Below are 26,432 nucleotides of genomic sequence, written 5' to 3' on the forward strand. Positions count from 1 at the left end.
ATAGTTTGGGAAGGGATATAAGTTCATGCTTCAGAGTACTTGCCAGTTTCTTACCAGTAAGGAGTAACAATTGACTTCCTTAATGACAGCAAATAGCAGCAAATCTTTCTGATGAACACTGGAAACTGGAATCAGACTAGTAGGACTACTTATCTTACGTTTAACCAGTTCTGTATTTCTGAAGTTCAGGAAATTCTGCCACTTCTAATGCTGCTTCTTAAAATATCCTTAGGCCTTCACTTTTACAGTTAACAGTCAACTCTCACTTTGAGCTCCTTTATGAAAATAAACATTCACTCTGACTTCAAATTTGCTTATACTCTCTCACTTTTTGTGTTCTTATAATTCTGTTTTCTTTTTAAAGTCACATTTCAGAAACAAGGGAAAAATAATTAGTTCACACAACAGTATCTTTGGCTGTTTTAACTATAAAGATCAAAAGTTCAGTCTGAGACTATTTCAAGGAACAGTCTTGAGATATACTGACCTTACTACAGCACATCAGGCCATGCCAGCTTTACTCATGAGTTCTGGCCTGAGAAGAAAAATTCACAATCCTTCTAAACTCAGTAAGTCTGCCTCTATAACTACATACTCATATCCTAATTCTAATTAAGATTTCTACAAGAAACAACCAGAACTCTACTGTATCATGGTAACACTGATGTTATGCTGGTGTGCACTAAGGTACTCCAACAGGTTTCCTTTTGTTTTTATTTTGCAGTGCTATTTATCCCCAATTAGAACTCAATGCACAGTGCTTCAGTGAGAAAGTGAAGTAAGTGTACTAATAGCAGATATCTTTGTTCATAGTTCACACTTCCAACAGATTACTTTTAAGATCTTCTTACCACTAGTATGCTGTGTGACTGCTGGACAACTTGCAGCTTTTCACATCAGTCTCATTTAAGGTGTTTCATAACAGGAAAGAACCCTAATTCTAGCAATACCTGAGTAATAATTATGGGGAGTACTACTCTGTTCCAGGCATTTAAGTGGCATGCAAGATTACAATACCCAAACCGAAAAAAATAATTAAGAAGTTTACAAAACTGCCTTGTCATGTTTAAGTAAAAAAATATTAAGCATTCCTTATGCATAATGAAGTAAGATAAAACTGAAGGACAAACCTATCTGAATTTTAAATTAATAGTTCTGAAAACTTGCACGACCTCTCTTGATCTCTCCAGCAGAGCATGCAGACTAGAGAGATCAGACAATTTGTTCCAGAGAACTAGCTTCTAGCTTCAATTCACGTTTCCCCTTTCCGTTAGGTCACATCCCTTAGTTTGTATCATTGTGCAAGCTCTGATCATATTTACTGTAGAGGCTAATATACATCTTTTTCAGTTTCATCAGTTAAATCCCAGGAAATGAGTAATGAAAACAGTTTCTTGTTCAGTTTGATTTCAATGTATGCACATTATCTGTAAGGAGATGCCAAACAGCCCAAATAGCTTGTATACATCTCTAGTATATGAATTTGAGCAGAGACTTAAGGCTACACACTTTCTTGCTGAAGATTTCCCCTGCCTTCTGCTAGCTTTGTATGTGTTTTCAGCTTCGACACCAGCTTCGAGCAAAGCGAGTTGCTCTTTTGTGGATTTTTGAAGTTTTGAAGATTGTTGAGGTCTGATAAGTTCTTTCTACTTGCGACTAATCTCTAGTTCTTGAAATAGCAATGACTTTCAGACAGCTTTTTACTGTCCCATACCAAGGAAGCCTGGATGAGCCAGTCATTCAGGTTATGAATGACTGAAATTCCCATACTCTGTTTTTATGTATTTTAGGATGAAAATAAAGACAAGAATTGAAAGGGAAGTAGCAGAAATCATTAATTCAACAACAACAGAAAAGTAAACATAAGTAGGTCTGGGAACTACTGGGCAACTATCCCAATGCACTAAAAGCAGGATTCGTTTTACTGTATTATTTCTAGGACTTCCCCCTTTTTTTAGGGGTAAAACATTGACTTTAATGCCAAGACTCCGACAGGAGTGTTCTGTGGCAAGAGTTACACAAAAGAAACACAAAGACACTGCAGGGAGGGATGTGTATCTGTATATTACATACTCAAAAAGCTCTCTTTTTTTAAATTAAACTGAAAGGGAAAAATCAAGCAGCAATTCAGGAAGTGAGGAAACATGCCGAGAAAAATATATAAAGCAGCACCTGTCCAAGATGGAAGATGACCTATCTATTTCACATTCAGTAAGACTGACCCAATAACCAGGCTAGAAATAGTCAATGTTTATCCAGCTTGCCCTTAATTGCCGTTTCTGGGATCCCCCAAACCAGAGGCTATCTAAGAATCTAAATCTGGCCTCTGTTGATCAGAAGTATTGTGTAGAGTTCATGACATCAAAATATTCTGAGAGAATTAAAGCTAATTGTTTATCTACTACCTTGGTGAGCTCGCTCAGGAAGAGATTTTAATAAATGTGCCAACACACAGTTCCTTGTATAGGAACAGTAAACTTGTAGGTCTAAAGCAGAATGACTATTTTGGTGTCTTGAAGTCTAACAGAATCTCAATTTATTTTAACATTCTCTTCCATTTTGCCCATTAAGAAAGCTTCGAACTTTCATTGTACTTACTGAAATACACTAAGGAGACAAACTTCAGACCAGATAAACATAAAAGCAAATCACCACAGGGAAAAAGAGCTAATTGTTTCTGTAAAATAATCAGCATTTTAAGAAACTGATAACAAAAGCCAAGAATTTGTATTACTTTACCTCTAAAAAATATCTGTATCCAGAAAATAATCACAAAGCTCATTTAATAACTTACCTTCTTCATGTATTCTGTGACTGGGTTCTGTTGCAAGAATTCAGTACTTTCTCGTGTATAAAATCTCTCTGTGTCAGCAAGAAACTGAGACTCAAAGGATTCTTTATAGACAGTTAGTGTAGGTCCTTTTGCAAATGCATCATCTTCATTCAGCCCCAGCTCCACTACAAAAAAGAAAAAAAGAGCAAGTAATGACAAAATCGTCTTTTATGAAGTAGTCTCTTGCAAATAAACAGGTCCCTCCTTTCTAACTTACATGAAAGTAATCAATTGGGACAGTATCAGCACAACTTTTTAAAACTTTTAGAAGTATACATTTATTTTGCATTTAAAAAATAAGCAGCACAAGACATTACTCATGTAAACTGCACTTTTTGATACATTACAAAATGGATGATAGGGTTTAGAAAACTTCACTATCTCAAAAGCTAGTTCAAATTCCCCTTCCATTTTTTCCTCTTAGAGTTCCAAATTATATGCATATATGATTTTTATTAATGAAACTGGTCATTAATCTGCATGACAAAACACTCAGTTTCATGCAAACTGGAAAAAAAACAATCCCACTCCACTTTGTAAACTACTATGCTTCCCCCAATCCAGATTTAGCTCCTACATAACTGATTTGTAAACAATGAACTCTCTTGTCTATCAGTTGCACTTTCAAGCTTTACAAATATGGTATAATCAACTGTAATTGCATCAAGTGTCTCTACAAACATGAAGTTAAACAATATATAACTGCATTTATTTTACTGTAAAAATCTTTACTGGACATCCAAGGAGGTGGGATGCTACTTCTGGGCTCTGATAGGGGATATATATTTATTTATTTTTAAGAGAGTAATAAAACCTTAAAGAAATCTCATTTACCATAAGATTGTACAACTCCACTGATCAGCCTTGTATTGATAGTTTCACCATTTCTTTCCTTTTCAATCAATTTCAACACAGCATTTGTTACCTTAGAAAACAGGGATTAAATGTAAGTCAAGCACAGAGAAAGCACAGTATTTAATCAGGAGTGTATTCCTATATTCAAGACAAGTCAAGCCCCTTGAGAACAAAATTTAAGGACACCTGAACATACAAAATTCCTACAGACATCACAGAGTATGCTACACCTTTAAGTTCTACACTGTAATTACAGTCCGATTAGTGGTGAGCTGTAAAAGGGTATGAAAGTGCTTGGTTTGGTTTTTTTGTTTTTTTTTTTTAAATTTCAAAAAGCATCTTCTAAACCAAACTTCTCTTTGTTTTATACCTGAAATATAAGAAAACTTTGCAGTAAAAGCTGAACTAACCACCTGTATTTTACACAAAGAAAGCTACTGGCTTATGCTGATAAATAATGTGTTGCAACTACTGTTCCTCTAAACTGAAATCTAGTGAACATTTTCATAATAGTCTGTTCATCATGAAGTACTGGTAAATAAGGGTGAAATCAACATACATAAATATAATATTTCATTGTGATGGAATGTCTTGTTTTCTGTGGTGCTGATTCACTAATTAAAAATATTTGGTTGACCTGAATCTCCCAGGGATCAGTGCAAATTTAAAGATTCATAGTAACATTAGAAGACACCAAAATCCCAGGCCTGTCACTATCTGTTCTCACACAATCTTGACTCTCAAACCTTAAGACATGACCATCAGCCTGTACTCCTGCCTGGCTTGGAAACAGCTGAAGTTGTTACTTCGTTTAAGACAAGTGCCCTTAATTTTTTTTTTTTTTAATTTTTTTTTTTTTTTTTTTTTTTTTTTTACAAAAGGCAAGGGTCCTCTCAGCAAAGAGATAACAGAACAGTCTTGGTATCAAGGTTCAACCACACAAACAGAGAAAGGCCCATTCCCCCCAAATATTTATCTTTTTAACATCACAAAAGAGAAGCAGAAGGGTCTTTTATTTTCTGGGTCTGCCCCCACTCCATCCTCCAAATTCTCCTTGAAACAGTTACTGACAATATATAAAATTAACCCTATAAAATAACACTATAGTTATATATATATATACCTGCTTATTTAATGGCCTGAATAAGCAGTCTCTCCAGGTCACCAAGGCAAGCTAGAAGCAAAGGAAGGCAGATGAAAGATGGAATAAAGAAAATATTTATATATATACACATATACATGCAGGATAACTTCTTAAGGAAAGCTGATGTAGTATGCTAAATAATCAGAACTTTTTAAATTATTATATTTTGGCATACACATTTCTCATGCAACAAGACTGTTTCACAATAAAATTACCATTTGCTTTATTACTAACTCTCCCTGAGATGTCCCGTTTTCTGACAGTGATCCACTGCCAACTCTGAAAACTAACAAAACCCTGCAAGTTACTTTGACGACATACAGCTTTTTTTGTTGGCAATTTTCAGGCTGACACAGTCCCTTAGCATTAGGCTAGTGAAGTTAAGAGGGAAGGAAGTAAGGATACCAACTGTTTTTCTACCATATGCAAAGTTATTTTAGTGAAGCAGTAAAATAACACATTACTTTCCTAATGCTTCACCTGCTTTATCCTTTATAAAAAAAACCCATACTTTAGTTATCTGAGATACAGAACTTCTGCTATGTTCTTCCCTTGTTTATATTACTTTACATTACAAAAAATTTATCAAGATCACATATCAGTATTTCAGAACTGTACCAAAATAACTTATATTACAAACCAAATGTTGACTGAATCTTAGCAGCTTGGATGCTAAAAAATTTGTAGAGATGTATTGAAGTCAAGAGAAAAAAAATGCAATTTACTTCTCCATTCTATATTTGAAATGACTGAAGTCTAAGTGGAATGACAAGGTCACGCTGATGCACACAGATAACGGTATAAGCAGCAAATAGTCAGAAACAGACAACCCTCAACAGTCTAATACTGGTAGTCCCAATACGTACAAGGCAGATTGAACACCTCACAGGTTTAGACCCAGGGAATTTTTACAGATATACTGGGGTGGGAGTACGGGAAGGGGGGAGATTTCCACTTTGTCCACTTCTTCAAAACTTCTATGAACTTCATACAAGTTTCAAGGAGCGATCTGCAGGATGATAATGCAAACATGACAGATGGAATGGATAAGTCACTCACTTCAAAAAGCTACTTACCGAATAAATTTCATATATTCCTTTACGACCTTCATCGCACTCACGACGAACCCAATGTCGATTGAGGTAGGCACATATCCCATTCAATACTTTGCTTGAAAACCTATAATCTTCCCACTGTTGAGTGTAGAATTTCAGCACGCTCTCATCCATTAAATCTTCACCATCCTGAAATAACAAAAGTTTGCCAGTACTTTTGGGTAATTTTAAGGTACAACCAAGATATATGAGGGTGTACAAATTGACTGTGTAATACATCTACACCATGCAATGTATTTATAGGAAACATAGTGCTAATACAGGTACTTCTACATTAATAAAGCACAAGGCCAGTATGAGATTTAGAAATTAGAACACTGGTTAAAAAAATGCACAGCATAGACAAAGCTCCAGAAGACACTCCCATCCCTCCTGTGAGAGAGAGCAAGATGGCACCATGTTAGAAACAGATAGCGACACTGATGTGTGCTGGGTAAAACATGCCAGTGCAATGGTAACGCATTCAACGTGACAATCTCCATAAAATACACCACCCACTCCCACTGCTGCTACTTGGGGAGCTGAAACGAGTGAGTGTGGATGCGGTCTTCTCTAGGACCCTGTCAGGTAGTAAATGGAACCCCATATTCTTGGAAATGGGTATGGCATCATATTTGTTTTTGTTACAGAAGAAAAAAAGATAAAGTTGTAACACATGGAAGTTCAAGTATCTTTCCAAACTGGACCACTAGAGCTTGAATGGAGAAGGGAATAAAAACAGGAGTGCATTCTGGATAAGACCTCAGACACCTTTATGCAGCTTCATAAATTAATTTCATAGTAGACTTGATAGGACACCAAGAATTCTTTTATTATTGCTCAAAACTAAAATCCCAAAAGTTAAAAGCATAGATCCTTTCTAAAAATAACTAGGAACCATTCTCTTACAAAGCAGTCCAACATCCTGCTCTATTAGTAGTTTATTCATTAAATTAAATTAATGGCTACCATCAGGCATTTTCAACATTTCAGGCAACCATTTTTGCAGCATTACTAATATGCTGCTTAATTGGTTAGAAAGTCTAGCCATTCTTGTTCCAAGATAAAGGACAGCTTAAGATGGCATATAAATGTTACTTCTATAAAACACAGAAATGCCGCTTTGGCTTGAAGAGGAAAAGCAGCTAACAGGTAAACTTAGCGACTGATCTATGCCTGAAGTAAAGCCTACAAAAGTTTCTAACGGCTAATGGAGACAAAAGCGAATTTCAAGATCATTCAATTTACTTCCAGTGGCTGTATACACCTCTAGGTTTGTTAATACAAGCTTTTCTCAACCCAGCCCATATTACTAATACAAATGCAGATTGATCTAATGTCCCATCTTACCTTCAAGAGATTTGTCAAGTAGTTCTTCAGAAATTCTTTTAGCCGTTTGTACAATTCCAAGCCAACAAACTGAGCACCTCCAGGTGTCTGGCCCTTTTTTGATTTAGAAGGAGGTACTCCAGCTCCCCGTGCTTGATTAGACTGGTGTACACTAGTACAGTAGTTATAAACATGACTGACAGGAAAGTTAAGGAATATGTATGTGCCAGCATGAGACATTAAAAATACAATGGAAAACAATGTTAATTCAATAAGCTGTTTTTATATGACCATAAATTACTTAATCATAATACATTACAAGATGCACTAGCCCACAAAATCAAACCAAAACTAAGAGAATGAAGTAATTTTCAGCAGAATTATCTGTAGCAGATATGTCAGACTGCCGAGTGCACTGCAAATACTGATACCAACATTAAATTTACCTAACACCTACTTAGCAAGACCACCAAGAAAACAAAGCAGTGGAATTTGCTGATAAGATTATTTTCAAGGTTTAAATGGCATTTATTTGATGTATTATATTGGCCTTCTACAAATACATAAGCTTTCATTTGAACAGGAAGAAATTTCAACGCTAGCCTCAAGCAACATTCAGTTGTTGAAAACACAGAGGGTAATATTTTTGCTTTCTTTCAAACGCAATCCTTTATAAAAGATTTGGCCATTTAACATTGGCAGACAGGGAACAAACCTAGAAAGCGGTAATAGTGAGATACACACACTCAAATGCACACCATAAGAGAACTTTACGATGAGATTCACTGAAACCGATTTTAGGCTACAAGTATAATCCCAACGCTTAAGTATGCAGTAGCAATAATTTTTCCTCTCGTACTAATACAGCCCACAAGACTTGCTGTATCTGTTAACATAACATTTCAAGAAGACATTCTGTTTTCTGATCTAAAACATTCAAATATTCAGAATTCTTCCAAAGTAATACGTGAAAGTCACACTGCTTGAAACATTTCAAATAAGAAAGCATCCTGAAAGAAACTGCACTCCACAAACAAGGAAAATAAACTAGTTTGGTAGCACTCAAATTCAACTTGATGAGGACTCAGATCTGACAATAAAAATTACCCTAATGACTCACCCGGCAAACAATTAGCCAACAGGAACGAAGCTACTGAGCACTCACGCTTCTACTGACAGTCCTAGGGCAAGCTTTTGAGTCACATCCCTTGTTAGAGAACACGGCATTAAGCAATCCAGAAGGTCTAATTTGGTTTAACTTGTGTTTTAACTAATGGGCCAAGCTTTAACCACCAGACAGGCTTCCTCCACAGTATGCCATATATTTGGAAATTAATACGTTGCTGAGATTTGCGTTTTATCTTTTCCTTCAGAAAGCCCAGCACAATATAACAGAAGACATCAGCACAATTAAATACCAAGGATACTATAATATATAAACCCCAAATATATGATGCATTACAGTCATTATGAACAGACTTGCTTCTAGTATTTAAACAGTAAAGCTTAAGCAGAAAGATCTCTTAAAATACCCAGTTAACTCCCTTGTAATTACTTTAAAAAAAAAAAGCTTCACAGACAAATCATATCCTTAAACTGGGTTTAAGGATCAAAGTATCCTGCAAGCCACTAGGAATGAGGCTCACGGTCTTTGTGTCAAACTGAAAGGAAAGTCTGCTCACAGTCTATACTCATGTACTTGTTCAGAAAGTCATCACATTCTGTCCAAAAAAGTAAGGCTCTTAGGCTCTTTGCCTAAGAGTAACCCTTTTTGAAAACATACAGCATACATTTATTTCTTACCTGTTACCTCATCCAGGTGCCAAATAATTAGATTTCCCATGACATCAACCAATAACATAAAACCTTCATTTGTGCTTAGCAACTGAACTTTTATCAGCCTCTTATCTCTATCAGCCACTTATTTCCTGGACATTAATGATTTCTTCCAGCTCCTAGTCATTTGTTTGTTCAACTTTCCTGGCACTGTTGCTACTTTTACCATCTATGCTTCGATTTCAGAATTCCCTGTTCAAGGGAGGAAGGCCACACAGCATAACAATTTTTCTCTAGATACAAAACTTACTTTCTTGTCACAAACAAGAAAAGCAGGGCTTACCTTACAGTTTAACTTCAACATAGATAATATAAGGTCCTCTGAATTGTGTATGGAAAGTCTCTCCATCATGATACAAGGAATTTAGGGCTGATTCATAAATACCCAGTTGGCAGTCTTGCCTCCTTCTTCCCCTAACTATCCTATCCCAAGTGGCTTTGAGCAAGCTTAAAAATATAAGGATTGTCCAGACAACGGGTAATTCTTGCAGTTTTGTGAATACTGCCTGATGAAAATATTCTTTCTGTTCTTCTCCAAGAATAATCACAACAGCCTTCAGAAAAATAAAAGACAAAGGTTAGAAGACATAAGCCTTTTTCTAACCACATACATTCTACTATTAAAACCAGGATTCCTTGTAAAGTAAACATTGAGAAAGACTGAGACCTTTTGTCCATGCCTAACAGTAATCACCTCAGAGCTGGAGTAAAAATACACCAGTAATGCTCCTCTTTACTTGTTATTCTGGCTTGAGACTTGCTAGCCAAAGTGTCCAAGACAGCACTTTTGAAATGCTCTAGTTTAGTTGTTCTATGCAAGTCAAACTGAAGTTAGTTTGCCCTGTGCAGAAGGCAGTCTGCAAGTGTAAATAACTCTTTGACATATTATACATAAAAGAATGCTCTCTCACACTTTGTTTACAATCTGTGTCCCCATCTGCTAAAGCCAACCACTGACAGAAAGACTGACATATTCAAAACAAAATCAGACTTGCACTGCTTACAACGAAGTACATGACAGCCCATCTGAGAATCACAAGGGGAACGCTATGAAAAGAATTCTTGGTTGCAAACTAATCCCCTCAACTGCTTCGTACACTGGAAGCCATATACATATCCAAACAGCTATTAGGAAACATTTCTGTGGGTGTTTGCACAATTCTGCATAGCAATTCGCATACTACAATAAGCAGAGAAGTTAAATTCATCAATAGAATAGTTTGTACCGCAGTAAAGCTGAACTGCTCCCCAAGCTTCTGGCTGCTGAACTTCAGATTTGGCCCAGCAAACAGACAAACCATCTACAGGAGGAACAGATCGAGATGAATCTCCTCTAACTTCCACACCTTCCTTACAGTCAAGAAGAAATTACATTTACTTATCTAAATTAAAATTTGAGGTAGAAGACTGCAAGGAAGTTTATAAATTGATTCAGCAGTGTGCTGTTTAAGATGAAAAATCTTTTTCAGAACTTTATTCTTCTCTGAAACTCTTCAAGATGGGATACAAGAAGCAGCCAAAGACAAATTAATTTTACCACCTTTGTCTTCAATATAATTTACACTGCTTTTGACAACCTTGACTTAGTTTCTAAAGCTGGGCAGTGCAAAGGAAAAAAAACATTCCCACGCTGCTACGCCGTAATGAATTTATGGTCTTGTAGGAGATCATTTCCACTGAAGGAAATGATCCTGACGCACAACCCACCTGGAGGGCTTACTTGCCACCTGCTTTTCCAGTAGCACAGGAGTTCATGCAGGCAACCAGTGATTTGGACCAGGGAAGTGACTGCCGCTGTTGTCAACTAACTGTTGTCCCTCTTCCCAGATCCTTTGCTGAGCAGATCTGAACTTCTGTGTCCACACAGAGGAAGTGAAACAGACTCTTTCAGTAGTAGCGCACATACTTTTTGAGCAAGTACACCATCAAAACACAAGGTTGAGCGTGCCACAGTCACCTCTAATCTACCCTCTGCCCCAGCAAGTACCAAAACACTCCATACAGCATTTTTTTCCTCCGGGAGTAAGTGCAAACAGAAATTATGTGAGACAAGTATCATTTTTATAATTCAACACACAACAGGAAAACACTCAGATTTTACACTGATGGGTGCAAATTACTCAGTTTCGCATGAGTCCCTAATCTTAAATTTTTTATAAAGAAAACAGTTCTGCTGAGGTAATAATGGATTCCCCTTTCAGCAGCACAACTGGGTCCCCACAGTTTTTCCGTTTTGCTATGAAAAATAAACAGAACTGGAGTAAGTCTGCTTGAGGAACAGATATGTAAAATTAAAAGGAACTGAAAGGGAAGCAAAATTAATACAACGTAGCACAAAACTATAGGGCAGAGAAAAACAACAACAAAGTTTCTGAAAAGGAGGAAGCATGCAACTGCAACAACAAAAGCTGAACAACTCTCTAACCAGAATTTCTCTCATTACTTCCAGTCTCTTTATTATAAAGATCAATTTTAGTCATAAATTCACTATTTCACAGATCTAAAGCAGTAATTAACTCTATGCTGAGTGCTCTGTCACCTCAACAGCTAGCTTACAGGAACAAGTTGAAATTAGTTCCACTTTTGTCAAAAATTTTTATTTTCCTATATTACACCAAAGGCATACAAGAACAACATATAGAAAGTTACTGGAAATATTGATCAGAAAATTGCTAGGAAAGATTATGGAAGTTCTGTATTCCTGTAAAATCACTTCTAATACAAGCAACACAGCTTACTATATTTACTAGAGAACAACTTTATGTATTTTCTTCAAAATTATTAAAGCCATTTCATCTCCTGTGTGTCCAGAAGATTAGGCTGTGCGAACCTCACAAAACCACCTCATGCATAAGTAAAGCTGCTAAGAGAAGTGGACATGCCTATGTGATTTTAACATTTCATGAGTCAAACAGATGAAGGAATTTTGCACAAGTTTTTGAAATGATGAGGTTGCCAAAAATCAATCACTTTCTATAACACGTGTTTTAAACACCCACTTCAGCTTTGTGAGGAGCAGCAGTAAAACAAAAAAACCCAGAAACCTTCATTCTTTTCAGGGAGGTATCAGCAAAAGCCTATTTTAAGTACCTTGAGTTTGTCATCCAGTAAGGAAGGGTTACAGGTAACCCACAAAGCAGTTCAAAGAAAACAAACAAAAAAATAAAGACCCTGCCCCCAACCCCACACATTCTCCATTTGTGTTTCAATACACTTTTATCCTAAGATCAATTACACATTTAAGTCTTTAGATCAGATACCACTGTTAAACCATCCCCTTTTTAGTCAGGGAAGAACTGAGGCAGAGACTGAAGGAGCTATTACAGCATCAGCCACGCAGCTGCTATGAAAATCCAGGCATAACCGTGCTCAGACAAGTTTCTGCAAGTCTGAGATCTGAGGAACTTCTAGCAAAAGCCATCTGAAGACTAATAGATAACTTCTTGTTTCCCTCTTCATGGCATAAACTCAAAAGAGTCACAGAGAAGCACTGAGTTACAAGGAAAACACAAATTTTCAAAGCCAAATGCATATACGAAGTGTACAGTCTTTATGCCAGGAAGTGTAAGAACCACTTGCTTTGAAGTTTAAAGTTCTTTGCATTGACAGAAGTTGGTTTTGTACAGAATATTCTTGGTTACTATTAAAAGCAAGTAGAACAGCAAGCAATCATTGTGGAGAACAACATAAAAAAAGGAACTGATCACACTAATATAAACATGTTCTGTACTTCTTTCGAACCAAAGCAGCAATTTTTATAAACATACAGAAAACCATACAAAAATACCTACCCTTCCATGCAAGAAAAAGTGTATTATATACCCTTCGAACACAAATACATTTACTTCTATCTTCACATTCCACACAAGCACTAACTGGTACATGAGAAACGCTACAAAATATCATGTTGAATATAAGCAGGATTAATATCAGCAGACAGTGGAGGCTGCTTTGATGTATCCAGAGTGACCTTAACCAATTTGACATTAAAGTGAAACGATAGCTTGGAGTGAGAGAATCTCAAGAGAAAGTGGAACAGTTTCTGAGGTTTAAGAAGTGCATGCCCTAACAGCCCAGTATCTTTTCTGTACAGAAAAAGCATAATAATCTGTTCAGGAAAAAAACAACATACCGTGCTGCCTGGTAACAACAGATTCATGTGATCAGAAAAAAAAAAAAAGATTCTCACAGTTTTAATATACATCTGCTGATCCAAAGTCCACTAAAATACAGGAATTCCAGTGAAAGCCACTAGGACAAGGATTGCAATAGAAGCAACTACAAAAGACCTTGGCAAATGGATACCAAGAGAAGGGCTTCATGGTTTTGCTTGGGCAACATGTACTACTGGTGCTGAATCTATCCACAGGCAAAAAAAAATGTTAAACGTATTTATACATTCTATTTTATGAACAGGCAGATTACCCTGAGTCATCTGGTATTTTTAAAATGTAAGCATACTACACTCAATTATTTAATGTTTAACATAATCTTTTCCTTTACCACTTGCTAATATCTGAGAAAAAAAATCCCAGCTTATAAAACAGATTACAGTAACCTTTTGTGATGTACGATTACTTACATTTGGCCCAATGTATAATCGGTAACTACCACTTCGTTAAAATAAGTTAACAAAATTGAATCACAATAAGCAAATTCAGAAACAAGGAGAAGATTTTTCATAAAATAATGAAATGTGACAGAACAACCTAACCTTACTTTAAAATACTTAAGGCAATTACTTTTGAAAAGAATTACTGTGGCTAATAATGGAACAATAATATAAGAAACACATTTGTAAAATCCAATTTATGGGTGTAAGACTTGAGCAAATTTTAAGTCATAGTAAATTCAGCCATTTTACTTCAATGTTTCACATAAGAGCTATATGATAATTATGCCAAACACAACTACTCAAATGTATTATAGGAACCGCTGAAATCAGCGGTATGATTTTTATGTACACAACATTAGAAAGACTTTGAAAGCCAATTTGGACATTGCAGATGCACTTTAGTAAAACAACCACACCTTCCATAGTACTGTGTACTTGTCTTCTTATCAATAAAAAGATTTTAAGGTATCTTAATATAGATAAAAGCCTTATTTGTTATAAATTAATGGTACTTGGAATCTTTAAAAAGTCTTATTTTTCCCAGTTGAGTTTTCTTTAAATATCAAAACTGGACAAAAAGGTTCCTCTATTCCTTATGGGCATAAATTAACTACACTGCCTAAAAAAATTCCTTAAAGATGCTTTCAGATTATGTTTTGTAGATCAAGACAGTGAAAGCATAAGTTCATGCCAAAAAAAGTCATTTTGACATTTCAAATAAAAAGTACACACATATGAAATAAAAGCCCACCACTAAGCTTTCCATTCACCAATCACATCTGGAAATTGAGGAGTTGATGTGTGCTTGGAGGAAGAAAATAAGAATCTCAAAGTTATTCAACTTTTTGTGTAAGCCACTATGAAAAATTATGCTAATTTAATATAGTGTAGTAAAGTTTTCTGATAGTCTAATACCTGGTCTGAGAATCTGCTTAAGATACGTAAAACAAGAAGAGTAACAAAATCCTTTCATTCTCTCCACTGCAGAGTTTAAGTCTGTATGCATGTAAATCCCAATTCATCCTCTCACACCATTAGGCCTGAGAAAAACAAATTGCAGACTCACCATATGATTAGTTTAAAAAACGGGCATCGCCTTCTGCCAAAAAAAAAAAGAAAACTAGCACAAGATGTATGAATACTTTATCATTGCCAAATGGAGTTTAAGAAGCGGTGGCCATAAAGAGAAGTGACTTGTAAGTTGAGTAAGAGTAATTCTAGTAAACAAACTAATAGGTCTTCCACTAACAATTCAAAACAGAAGCTCGCAACTTGCTACACGCAAACACAGTTCTCTCTCGGACAGACTAACTGGCAGTTTCCTCCAAATATACTAAATGCCACGGAGATATATTCTGTATACATTGATACTACAATTTCATTACTCCTTGACTAATTGCAACAAATGGGGTTCCTTTTTTGTTGTTGCAGAACAGCAGCTTGAACTTTTTCCCTATGCAAGTAGAGAGAATTACTTCTGAGTGAACCACCCTCTCAGGTGCAGTGTACCAAAACTTGCTGTTGTCCTCCTGAGTTCCAGGAGTGACTCCTGAGTGACTTTATCACTGCTCTAACACTGACTTTTACAACCTAGTCCTGTTGCTAACAGCCTCCAAACTAATTGCCACTAAAGGAAAAAAAGCGTAATAAGGCCCTTCCCCCACAACATTAGTAATGCTGTTAGGTCTACCATTCCTAGAAATCTAGTTAATCTTATTGACTGTTTCTCTTTTCTGCATGAAGTCAGTGCTTGGCATTAATTCTATGCTAGCTTGCAGTACAGCCTGTCACAAGATGTTAGTTACTATTGCAGGAGCTACTAGGTTCTTCATTACTAGAAATAACTTAATTATCTGGGCAATGGACAGAAAAGCATCCAGATAAAGGATTTCATTTTCAAGAATCTCACACATGGGAAAAAAAACCCAAAACAACAAACCACACAACAACAACAAAGTCTCGCCTTCCACAGCAAGCACCATTCTAAACAAATTCTGTTTCTATATGGAAGTTGTAAATTCTCAATAGCAAACACAAAGAACATACCTCAAAGTAATTAAAGTACATTAGTACATTGAGCTTCATAATCACATAGGGAGTGGTAAATAAAAATATCACAACTTCTGTAAAGGACTGCTCTTCTGGTTAGGTGCTTTGGCATAGCTGGCAGGGCAAAAGGAATCACAAAAGTATACGCAGTCCTGAAAAACATTTGATGATCATCTGATCTGACAAAAAAATACACCCTGCAATCAGAACCACAAATGAATCTGAATTAGAAAAAGTAGGGATGAGTATCTTGAGAACCACCATTCAGAAACAACGTTTCTTGGTTCATCTCTTCAGTATTTTCAGAATGAAGGAAAAAAAACACCTTAAGTACAAACTCTGGCCTGTATTCAGAGATTGAATCTAGCGTCTCACAAAAAGAGACACTCTGAACAAATAAAATGAACGGAGCTTGGATGGAGGTCCAAACCGTCTGAACTGCGTAACTCTTCCAATTCTTTCCCAGAATAACTTGAACAAGGCACAACAAAAACTTCCACATCTTCAATCAATTCTAACTGAAAATTCAATACCAGATACAGTAAAGGCAGTTTTGCTTTTATGCATGGTTCTCCTTCTCCTCTTATAAATTAGAGGGATGAAATGGAATCCACTTCAGAAGCAATACCCTGACAGGGGGAAAAAAAAAAAGGGGGGGGGGGGGGGGGGGGGAGGAAAAAAAGATGCAAAGTATGTTCCAATCCTGTATTTACTCATATGTTGGCTATAGATATATGGCCCATTTTTGCTACACAAACAAAACAGAACTTGATTTCAGGTTTTAAAAGTGGTTTTAAAAATAGTAAGGGGGGAAAAAAAAAAAAGGGGGGGGGGGGAGGGGGAAAGGACAAAAGAGCACGAGGAAATGACTAAACTGTCTGCTGCACAAGATTTCCAAACTGCTGTCATATCCAGCAACCTTGTAAGTAGGGCTGATCTTCAGACCAATTACAGCTGCAGCTGAAACTCATCTGCATCTCTTTTGCTTTCCAAACCAAGCTGTTTGAGAGGCTGAGCCTCCCAAAATAAAAGTCCGTCAATCTACTAGACTTGCTGTATGCAAAGACTGAGCAAATGTGTTACAGATACTGAAAAAGGAGTAATCTTGTAAGTACAACTTTTGAACATGCGCATTTGGTATAGGATGCAAAGTGCATTGTTATCTTCATAGTAGATTAAAAACTCTTCGCCTAACCAGTGTCAAGTATTCTGAGTTACCAGTCTATTAAATTAATCCACAAATGAAAGTCAACCACCAAAATTACCCACTAAATGAATTCACTAATTAAAGTAACAAAAACTATCCTTATTCTTGGATCCAACAACTTCTTGAAGCAGCAACAAGAAGGAAATGACTAGTTAATAGACAACATATCCCTTTTACAGCTTTGTCCCAAGAATATTTGAGAACATCAGAAGGAGGGAAAAAAAGCAAGTGTTTTAACATTATCATTGTAAGAAGTATTTAGTTTTCAGCTGCCCTGCTTCATAGAACTCAAACAGGAATATATTAAAGGCACTCAGAAGAGAAATCTCTCTCAGAGGTTCTACTACATATCAGATTTCTATTAGACATTCAACTTTTGCAGACTTGTTTCATTCAGTCAAGAACAATACTGAACCTAGCACTGCAAGAAATCAGTCATTTTAAGTCTTACAAAAAGTTCTGACCAAATGTTATTTCATCTTCCCATCACAATTAAAGAAGTATCCTAGAAACACTCAGCAGACTGCTCACGGTTCTTCCCACACCCCGAGGAGCATGGATTCTGCAGGCACAGGTATGATTACACATCAACTGTGAGATTACATGTACAGGTAACAAACTTTTCTATCTCCTTAGAAAGTCCAGAGAACTACAGAATTAATTGCTTTACAGCCTTCAAGCTCCTCTTTTATAAAAGCTCTGCCTCTTCAAAAACATTAACACAGACTAAAATTTGATATGCAATTCCAAATCAGTGCCAACAACAGCTTTAGACGTTAATTTATGTACCAGAACAATAACCTATTTAAAAAAAAACCTCTAAAAATTGATAAAGAAAAATAGCAGAACTAGAGTAAGATAGGAAATGTATTCAGTCATCATTTCTTCTATCATATGTCTACACACTTTGCTGTACCACCATCTTCTTGAGCAGTGCTTACCCTACTGAGCAATACAAGCTTACAAGAGTGAACACCGAACAACGGATGCAAAACAGAGGTGGTTCCTCATCGAATCCATTTACATGTCACTTTATAGGTGGAACATAAAAGAAGGATTTCTCACTTTCCAAACAAAGTCTTGAAGTCAAACACTGAAGCTATAATACAGCAACAGGCACATCTCTCCTGCAAATTAGTTATAAAAGATCCTTACGCACTACCTGACAGAAACAAGTTTGCTACAATCTTCCAAATAGTACTGCAGCACACACGCACAAGGATGAACACAACCCTCTTTTAGCATCTTATAACAACTCCCAGAATGGGGAGACGCTGGAAAATTTCAATAGCTCTCTCATGCAAGGTAGGAATTCAAGAGAAATCCACTGGGTGCATTCTCACTCCAGCTGGAAAGTTATAAAACCAACTCAAAGAGTACAGTACTACTCTGAGGTGGACAAGAGAAAAATTTTCTAGGTAACTGGACATTATTGCCAATAAGACCTGCAGCGTAATGCCAGAGACTAACATATAAAGGAAAAAGAATTTCTGTTATTGTGGACTCAAAATTAGACCTATTAATAAAATCACTTTAAACATCTGCTCTGTCAAAGATAATAGTAACCAAGCCTGAAATTCAGAAGTAACCATAATTATGAAGACAGTTTTCCAGACAACAGACTGTTCCTGCTTATTTGCCAGTAAGATTAAATAGAAAAGGCTAATTTTCAAAATAAAAATATATTCTTAAAAGCCACTAAGTCAAGTAGTTGTGAAGCAATTTTGAGTTTAGAAAAGCAAAGAGCTATCTTTAATCTACTAACAGTGAAAGTACTAACTGGTTGAGGCATTAGGATACGTGTAGAGTTCCATGTATCTGGATTTTGCCATACTTTGTCTCGTGTAAACCTGTTGAATTCCAGCTCTTAGGTCATCCCAGATCTGGTCAAGACCGATCTGTTTAAGTCCATGCGGGTTCTGACTCCTATTAGATGACATTTTGTATTTCCTGTAAAGTCTTCCAGTGCAGCAGCCTGAGATCTGGTTATTCCTCCATCAGAATCACAAGTCAAGTAACATTCTAAACTCAGTTGCAGCAACTCAGTGAGACATTCTTTACATAGAAAGAGTGATGCTTCCTGGGAAGATAATCTGCAAAAGGAAAAGAAAATATACACGTTATATGACAGTCCAAATTCATTCACACTAGAGAGAAAGATACAAAATTAATGATTTCATTGAAACATTTTCTTTTACACAGATGAGAAATCCATGATGAGATCTGAAATACCAGAACCAAGTAATTTTGCAATTCAGGAATCCACTACAAAATGGGACTGTTAGGTGCCCAGATCTGTCCAAAGCCTGTAGGTACTTCGGTCAGTGCTGCTGACAACAAAACCCTAATGCTAATAAGAAAACGTAACAGTAAAAATCTTTCCAAGCAGCAGACACTATCCTACTAAGAAATGTTTCCTCCCTATACAACAGTAAAACTCCAGTATTTGCAAACAACTCAGGGTTCTGTGGTAATTCATTGTTTAACTAGAATCCTGACGGATATCCAAGGTTAACCAGAAGATGCTAAAAATAACTATTTTTATTTATTATTTTATTTGTTATTATTTATTTATTATTTTTACTATTTATCAGTAACTTCCAGACTTGAGATTCTATTACAGGTAACCTGAAAGTCCAAGGTATTTTGCGAGCAGAGAATTTTTCTATCTGGTAAACGCATGCTTACATTGATTTCTTTGCTAAGTAAATGAACACTACTTCCTTCAGTGTCATCTTACCAGCAAGAGAATACGCAGCCAATAATGTTGGGAAGAAAGAACAACTAATGGAGTGCACAGAACAAAGATTGCATGAGTTGTGAATGAAAGAATAAGAAACTAAGAAAATGCACTACTCCCATGAGTGCTTAAGCGTACAAAGTTTGGGAGGTGGTGAAAAGACGGTTATCAATTCATCAGCCTTGTGAAATGACAGAGTAGGAAAACAGTCACCTGGAAAGGACTACTGACAATATCAAGCAGAGAAGATCCATTTTTACACAAGTCCTTAAAAATATTTTGCTATTTTAACACGTCTCATCCACCGTAGCAATCAAATTAAGACGACACCTGAAAATTGCAAAGGAGGTAACACAATTTAAAAAATTAACCCACAAATAACAGAGTTGTAATAACTCAGGACCAACTTACTCTTACTGCAGCCTTCCAATATAAAAAGGGGGCTTATAAGAAAGATGGAGAAAGACTTTTTACCATGGCCTGTAGTGACAGGACAAGGGTCAATGGTTTTAAATTGAAAGAGGGCAGATTTAGACTGGATATAAGAAGAAATTTTTTACAATGAGAGTGGTGAGACACTGGAACAAGTTGCCCAGAGAAGCTGTGGATGCCCCACCCCTGGACGTGTTCAAGGCCAGGTTGGACAGGGCTTTGAGCAACCTGACGTAGTGGAAGGTGTCCCTGCCCATGGCAGGGGGGTTGGACTAGATGACCTTTAGAGGCCCCTTCCAGCCCAAACCATTCTGTGATTCGTAACCTAGAGACCATTCACTGAAATACTCAGAACACAGTGAAACACATGATGACTTTTTGCCATGCTTCTATAGACAAGAACACAGCTTTATGATAAACCTGTCCTGTAACGGAGCCTGCTGGCCAAGGCTCATATGAACCCTTCCATAATTTCAAGGATAGTATAGGCCAAGACCTGGTAAATCCTATTATTTGTTTTCAACCTCTGAGCAGCGGAAAATAAAGATATTCTTTCAGGATCTACAGTATGTCATAGATGCTTTGTCACAGCCCCTTCTAGGCTATTGCAAGTTCCACTCCAGGTTTCACACTGTTTTGAAGATTAAGTATTGTTATACCCTCCCTGACCCCCACTCAATTATTTGTAGGACTTCTTTACTGCCTTTTGTCCTTGACCCTAAAAAGACCTAAGACAGAGACATTGCTTCAGTTTTTTTAGTCGATGACTCTGTCTTACTGCAGTAACACGGAAATTACCACTCCTCATCGTCCTTTGCTATCCATCACCCATAAGCATTTACATCTCAAGCTTTAAGTAAAAAACACCGGGAAGTATTTTAATTATGTCAACGTGAGCAACAAGTACTGTCTCATTTCAATCAAACATAAACTGCTTCTGTAGCTAATTTTTCTTTTTACATGAGCAACAACTACTTAGAAAATTAGGTGGAGAAACAATTATTCAATCAATATATATCTTATAAAACATACACAAAATTTAACATCGCCATTCTGTTTCTATAATTACAGCAAACTGGTTATTAAAGACATATGGGAATAATGCATCATCATGCTGAAGTGTAATACAGATCATACCTTATTTGTATTTAACGTCTTTAATTTCTGGAAATCAAACCTGCTGCAGTACTAATAATGACAGACTTTCATGACTGAGCAATGAAAGCCAGAAAGAACAAAGGTCCATGAGTGGCCATTTGCCCCTACTGTGGGAAACACTGTGCACGTTACACACCCCTGATCTTGGACTATGATCCTAAGTCAGCATTGCAATACAAAGCAAGAAAATTAATTCGACATCTACAGTCCAGAAGAAACTTTTTGGTTCCTTAAATTGGGTACTATTTGAACTCTCCACACAAGCAAGAGAAGACACGGTTATGAATCTATAACTCTACTCTGACTGCAGCACGCATAAAAAGTAACTGACCATTACTCTCTTACTTATCTGCAGAAAGCAAGCAGCCTAGAATTAGAGTGCATTTTAGTAAAACTATTTTGGCGTAACTAATACAAAATATTTCACTGCTGTATAAAAGTTCATAACAAAAGACCAACCCCTTGCTAGCTAGCAGAAAGCATAATAACTGTTACAATAGTTCACAGCTGGGCCAAGGTCCCTTCCCAGGCAGTCTGCAGAGGAACAACAGTCGGGGCTCTTACTTCAGGTGCCAGTAAGAGGCAGCCACCCTTCCATTGCAAGCCTGCGTTCACCAGCTGCCCAGCGGATGTGGAGTTTCCCCCTCTAAGACGATGGAAATATTTAACTTTCTTCTCTAAGCATCTCCTAGTTTTTATGTACCCTGGTGCATCTACAAATACTACCTTTTCCCACGATCTTTTAAACTCAAGGTGTTCCTCATTCACACTGTACTAATTTTGCCTCCCCTCCCTGTAAAGTAACCCTCTGTATTTAAGTCAGGATGTAGCCATTAAAAACAATGCCATGAGAAAGAACTTAATTTTGATTTTTATTTTCTCATGCAGTCCACTATGTAGAAATATCTTTTCTTTATAAGCAATAAATTCCACTGCATTTGACAACATTACCTCACTATCCCTTGGCTGGCTTCCCATTCGAATTTTGCAATTAAAGGCACGAATACAGAATGATAGCATCATGTCACTAACTTCCTAGACTCAAATAATTTACTTCTTCCAGTTAGTTACTAGTTAACACGGTTGGGAAATAAAGCAATAGATGAATAACGCTATAAACTACTACTAATTTTTTTGCAGATTTATTCATGTGCAGAAAAATAGAAAGGTAATCATTAATATATTACCTTAACAGGAGTAAAGTTTCACTACATAAGAATACTTGAACTACAAAAGCATATTTATGAAAGCAACCATTTGTGCTTAGTGGTTAAACTAAGTTATGGTGTTACATGTATGGAGAGAGAAGGGGTAAAACAAGGCTTTGTAACACAGTACAGTTGTTATTATACACAAACACCCAGTGAAAATATGAAGTTCTATTTCATGTGAAAAGTGTAAGTGTAGTTTTCAAAATTATTTTTGTGATTCACGCACAGAAAACCTCTCCTAGGCAAACAATTCTGGAAGGTCAAATCTGGTCCACAGTAGTTACACTGCATCTCTTTATCCAATGTCCCGATTGCTAAACTTATAAAGAGGGAGAAAAGAGAGTTTAGACTAGTCTATCATTTCTCAGTGCCTGGCCTGTGCACAACTGCCAACAGCAAGGTGCCCTCCTGAAAACCATGAATTGCTATAGGTGAATTAAAACCTCATCATTAAGTCATAACCTTTACATCAGTGACACCTCTCACCTTCCAAAGTGCTGTTGGCAAGACTATGCACAAGTCAGTCTTGAACTGACCGTCACTGTGGTTTCTCTCCCAAACAGATCAAACTTCCTGGTGACCCGCTTCATGGACAGGACCACCTGCCCGAGTTGCAACATCTGCTCTGTAGCTCTGGACCAGAGAACCCAGACTTCATTGTATGTTCAGGACCAGCTATATTTACATGAAAAAAAATTACCCCTGCAGTTTCCAGCTGATATATACACAAGTTGATACAGCAGTGTGACAGTGTTCAAAGCCATCCTATCTTTCAACCCTGCATTCAAGCACTGCAATTAAAACTTTTCATGCCTAATAGCCTGAGCTAAGGTGACCAGATTTAATCACACTAAAAACAAACACACTAGGGAAGAGAAGCAAGTTTCACTAATAAGCTATGGTGGAATGAATGCTGTCAAAAATAAGTTCAAAGACCTTTAGTGTTACGAGGTTTCCAAAGTTTATTAAAAGTCAGAATTTCACCTCTGTACACTGCCTCAAATTCATTTTCTAAAACTGAATGCAAGTTTCCCAGTAACAAAAATACAGTAGAAGTTCATTTGGACACTAGCTGCAGTTTGACAACTTTTGTAAAAATTGGTGCAGTGACCATGTTCACTTAAATGGCCACTACAAGCAAAATATCAGCCCTCTGTGCTGAAAGGATAAAGGATAATAAACATTTAATCTTTGGCTTCAAAAGACAAGAAAAAGGAGTAAGTTTAATACAGCCACACACTTAAAAATGAAAAATTAAATTCCTCTTGCCAAACTCCTTCCTCCCCAGTTTTCCAGCTTCACTCTTCTAACTTTCTTTATCCTGCTCTCCTGTTGCTGTATTTCAGCAAGTCTGATCCAGAAATTCAACAGATGCTCTTGTATTCAGCAAACAGCAACACTCAGAAAGGTTCCCAACCAGTTTTACTCCCTCAAAGTCTCTGCTACCTCCACACTGAGTCAAGGCAACTATTAAAGTTATTTACCCAAGATATGCAATACATACTGAAACAATGCCGTATGACACAAGCACGCAAAAAGTATTTTCAAAAAACTAAAACAGAAGCACATTAAACACTACCTTTGTTCTAACAAAAGCTGTTTGCTTGTTCTCATACTATTTTAAAAACAATTTAAGATATTGGATGCTGGTTTATACTCTAGTTCACATAAATTTCAAAATTGCTATAGCTGAAGTGACCCTAAAGTATTATCATATCAAAATACTTGGCAAGTTTTTGCCTTACAATAAGCATCCAAAGGCACATCTATTGTTTTCAGTGTTAGGCTTGATACAAGGCATACCAAAAAATAAACCAAACCCCTCTCGTAACCAAAGAAGTCAATTTATTATTCATATATCCTCTCTTACCAAACATAGACAGTGTCACAGATAGGACACTGCAAATGATCCATCCTACAAACCAGGCTTAAGATTCCTCTTGAAGTCATGCAAACACACACCTTTTGAAAAGGCATGTAAATGCAAAGTACAGAGCTGAGAACAATATACCTCCCTCCACTGCTAGTTAGCCTGTAAGGTACAATCTACATGATTAATCAGATATAAGCACTGGGGCGGGGTGGGGAGACACTTCAAAATTATCTTTGCTTTCACCTTTTACTTCTTTGCCTTTACAATTTATAAGCTATTTCTCAGAAATTTTTTTCCAGGTTAAAAAATGTCTCTTGAAGCATAAAGGACAACCTCCATTCTAGCACACATTTATGTTTGATGGAGTGGAAAGAGACAAGAGAAATAGTTCTATTTTGTCCCTATAATCACTTGCACTCACAATTTAAGATTTCAAAGACACTTTTTATATTCAAATACCTACAAATTAATTATTTTGTGTTTACTTGACTTCAGCTGACGTTACCATTATGAGCTCAAAACTATAATGTAACATAGCTTAGTTGAGCCATGGTCCTGCATGCAACATTTTATAGCATTGACATTTCTGTCCAGAAGTATTTTAGGTCACTAAATATACAGACTATAAACTAGGCAGACAGTTTATGCATGTAAAGTCACTCGATCCTTAAAGCAAGACTAGGAGCAAGCGTAATGTCCTTAGCACTTTACGTGCTACAAATGTGTAATTAATCCAAATCTGAAGAATCTGTCTATAGCAGACATTTCCACTGCGCCCCAGCAAAATGAAACCACGGCTATCATAAAAAATGGTTATTCCAGAAATCATATCAATACCAGAAGAGAAATATTAGAATCTTTTCTCCCTTTTCAATAGCAAAGATATTTAAGAGACGAATTATGCAAATTACAACATACAGTTCCTCTGTATTATTACAAAATATTGAGTTATATGTAGTGTGAAAAACTTTAGCTCATCTTATTTTCAAGAGAGCTAAATTCAGTTCATGTCATTATGAGAAAAAGGCAGATGTATGCACGCATACACTCCTCCCTTCCAAAAGTTGTCTTTGGGTGGTAAAAGCATTCCGTGCAGCATTTAAAAAAAAAAAAAAAAAAAAGTAGTTTAGAGTAGAAGCAAGTACGCTCAATTTGCCAGTAGTTTAATACCAAGTTGTGTAAATTTGGTGTAAAGTTTGAGCAGTTGCTGCTTTACCTCCCTGACAATGTCTTCATTCCGGGCTTCAGTGTTCTTCCCACACCCTCTCCTCTTGTGCACTACAGCTCTGATCAATGGTATCTAAAGCCCTATAAGGAATACACCCTTACATTACTTCATGTGCCAGTGATACAGTTACCAGCTGAAAAAATAAAACAAAAGCCTTCATGTGTTGCTCACAGCTAGAAAGACACCTAAATTCACCTTTATTTTCAAATTTAAACAGAATATATGGAAGTAACTTGGAATTGCAGTTTTTATACCTTTCTTATTTACTTAAATTATGCATGATCATGTTCACTAAAAGCCTTTTTAACTGACATGGTTTTAATTTGGATGCCTGACTACAATGATTTTTCCAAAACATAAATGACTATTCATCAGAAGAGCACCAAACAAGTTTGAGTGTGCCGCTTTTTCACTTCTCTTTGCCTATTCTTTTATTAGCGCTTTAACATTCTTCCTTTACTTCTTGATTTCAACTTTACCCTTGTCTTCCTTGAGCAAACAGTTCCTGCAACTTTTGACAGATCTCACTACAGTAATGCAATAGCTTATACAAAACAAAAAGAAAACATATACGTGCTGCCTATTAAACAGAGTTTAGGTCTAGACTAGACAAGGTTTGCTGATACATCTATACTAGCAAACTCTCCCTTCTGCACTTGCAGCTGAAGTAAACTTTGGTCAATATTAACAATCCTGCCAACAAGAAAACTTTCATGGTAGTCTTACTGCATCAATATCAACTTTGCAAATAATGTAAGGGACTATATCCTTAACACTACTATACGGGTAAAACTCTTCAGGTTTTGTTTGGCCATCTTTGAAAGAGTT

The 26,432-nt window shown here is 36.6% G+C and overlaps 1 protein-coding gene across 1 annotated transcript in view; it reads right to left on the minus strand.

Annotated features, from left to right (window-relative positions):
* CUL1 (cullin 1) overlaps positions 1-26,432 on the minus strand; it is a 50,593-nt gene that overhangs the window by 20,040 nt on the left and 4,121 nt on the right. The window contains exons 2-7 of the mRNA XM_009323032.1: positions 18,763-19,055; positions 7,277-7,451; positions 5,909-6,076; positions 4,812-4,862; positions 3,668-3,758; positions 2,795-2,958 (exon numbers count right to left, since the gene is read on the minus strand). Coding sequence (XP_009321307.1) covers positions 2,795-2,958; positions 3,668-3,758; positions 4,812-4,862; positions 5,909-6,076; positions 7,277-7,451; positions 18,763-18,902 — 789 coding nt within the window. The 5' untranslated portion in view covers positions 18,903-19,055. The remainder of the gene's footprint in view (positions 1-2,794; positions 2,959-3,667; positions 3,759-4,811; positions 4,863-5,908; positions 6,077-7,276; positions 7,452-18,762; positions 19,056-26,432) is intronic.

The sequence above is a fragment of the Pygoscelis adeliae genome, unplaced genomic scaffold (genome assembly GCF_000699105.1).
Source record: "Pygoscelis adeliae isolate BGI_AS28 unplaced genomic scaffold, ASM69910v1 Scaffold264, whole genome shotgun sequence".
Taxonomy (NCBI): Eukaryota; Metazoa; Chordata; class Aves; order Sphenisciformes; family Spheniscidae; genus Pygoscelis; species Pygoscelis adeliae.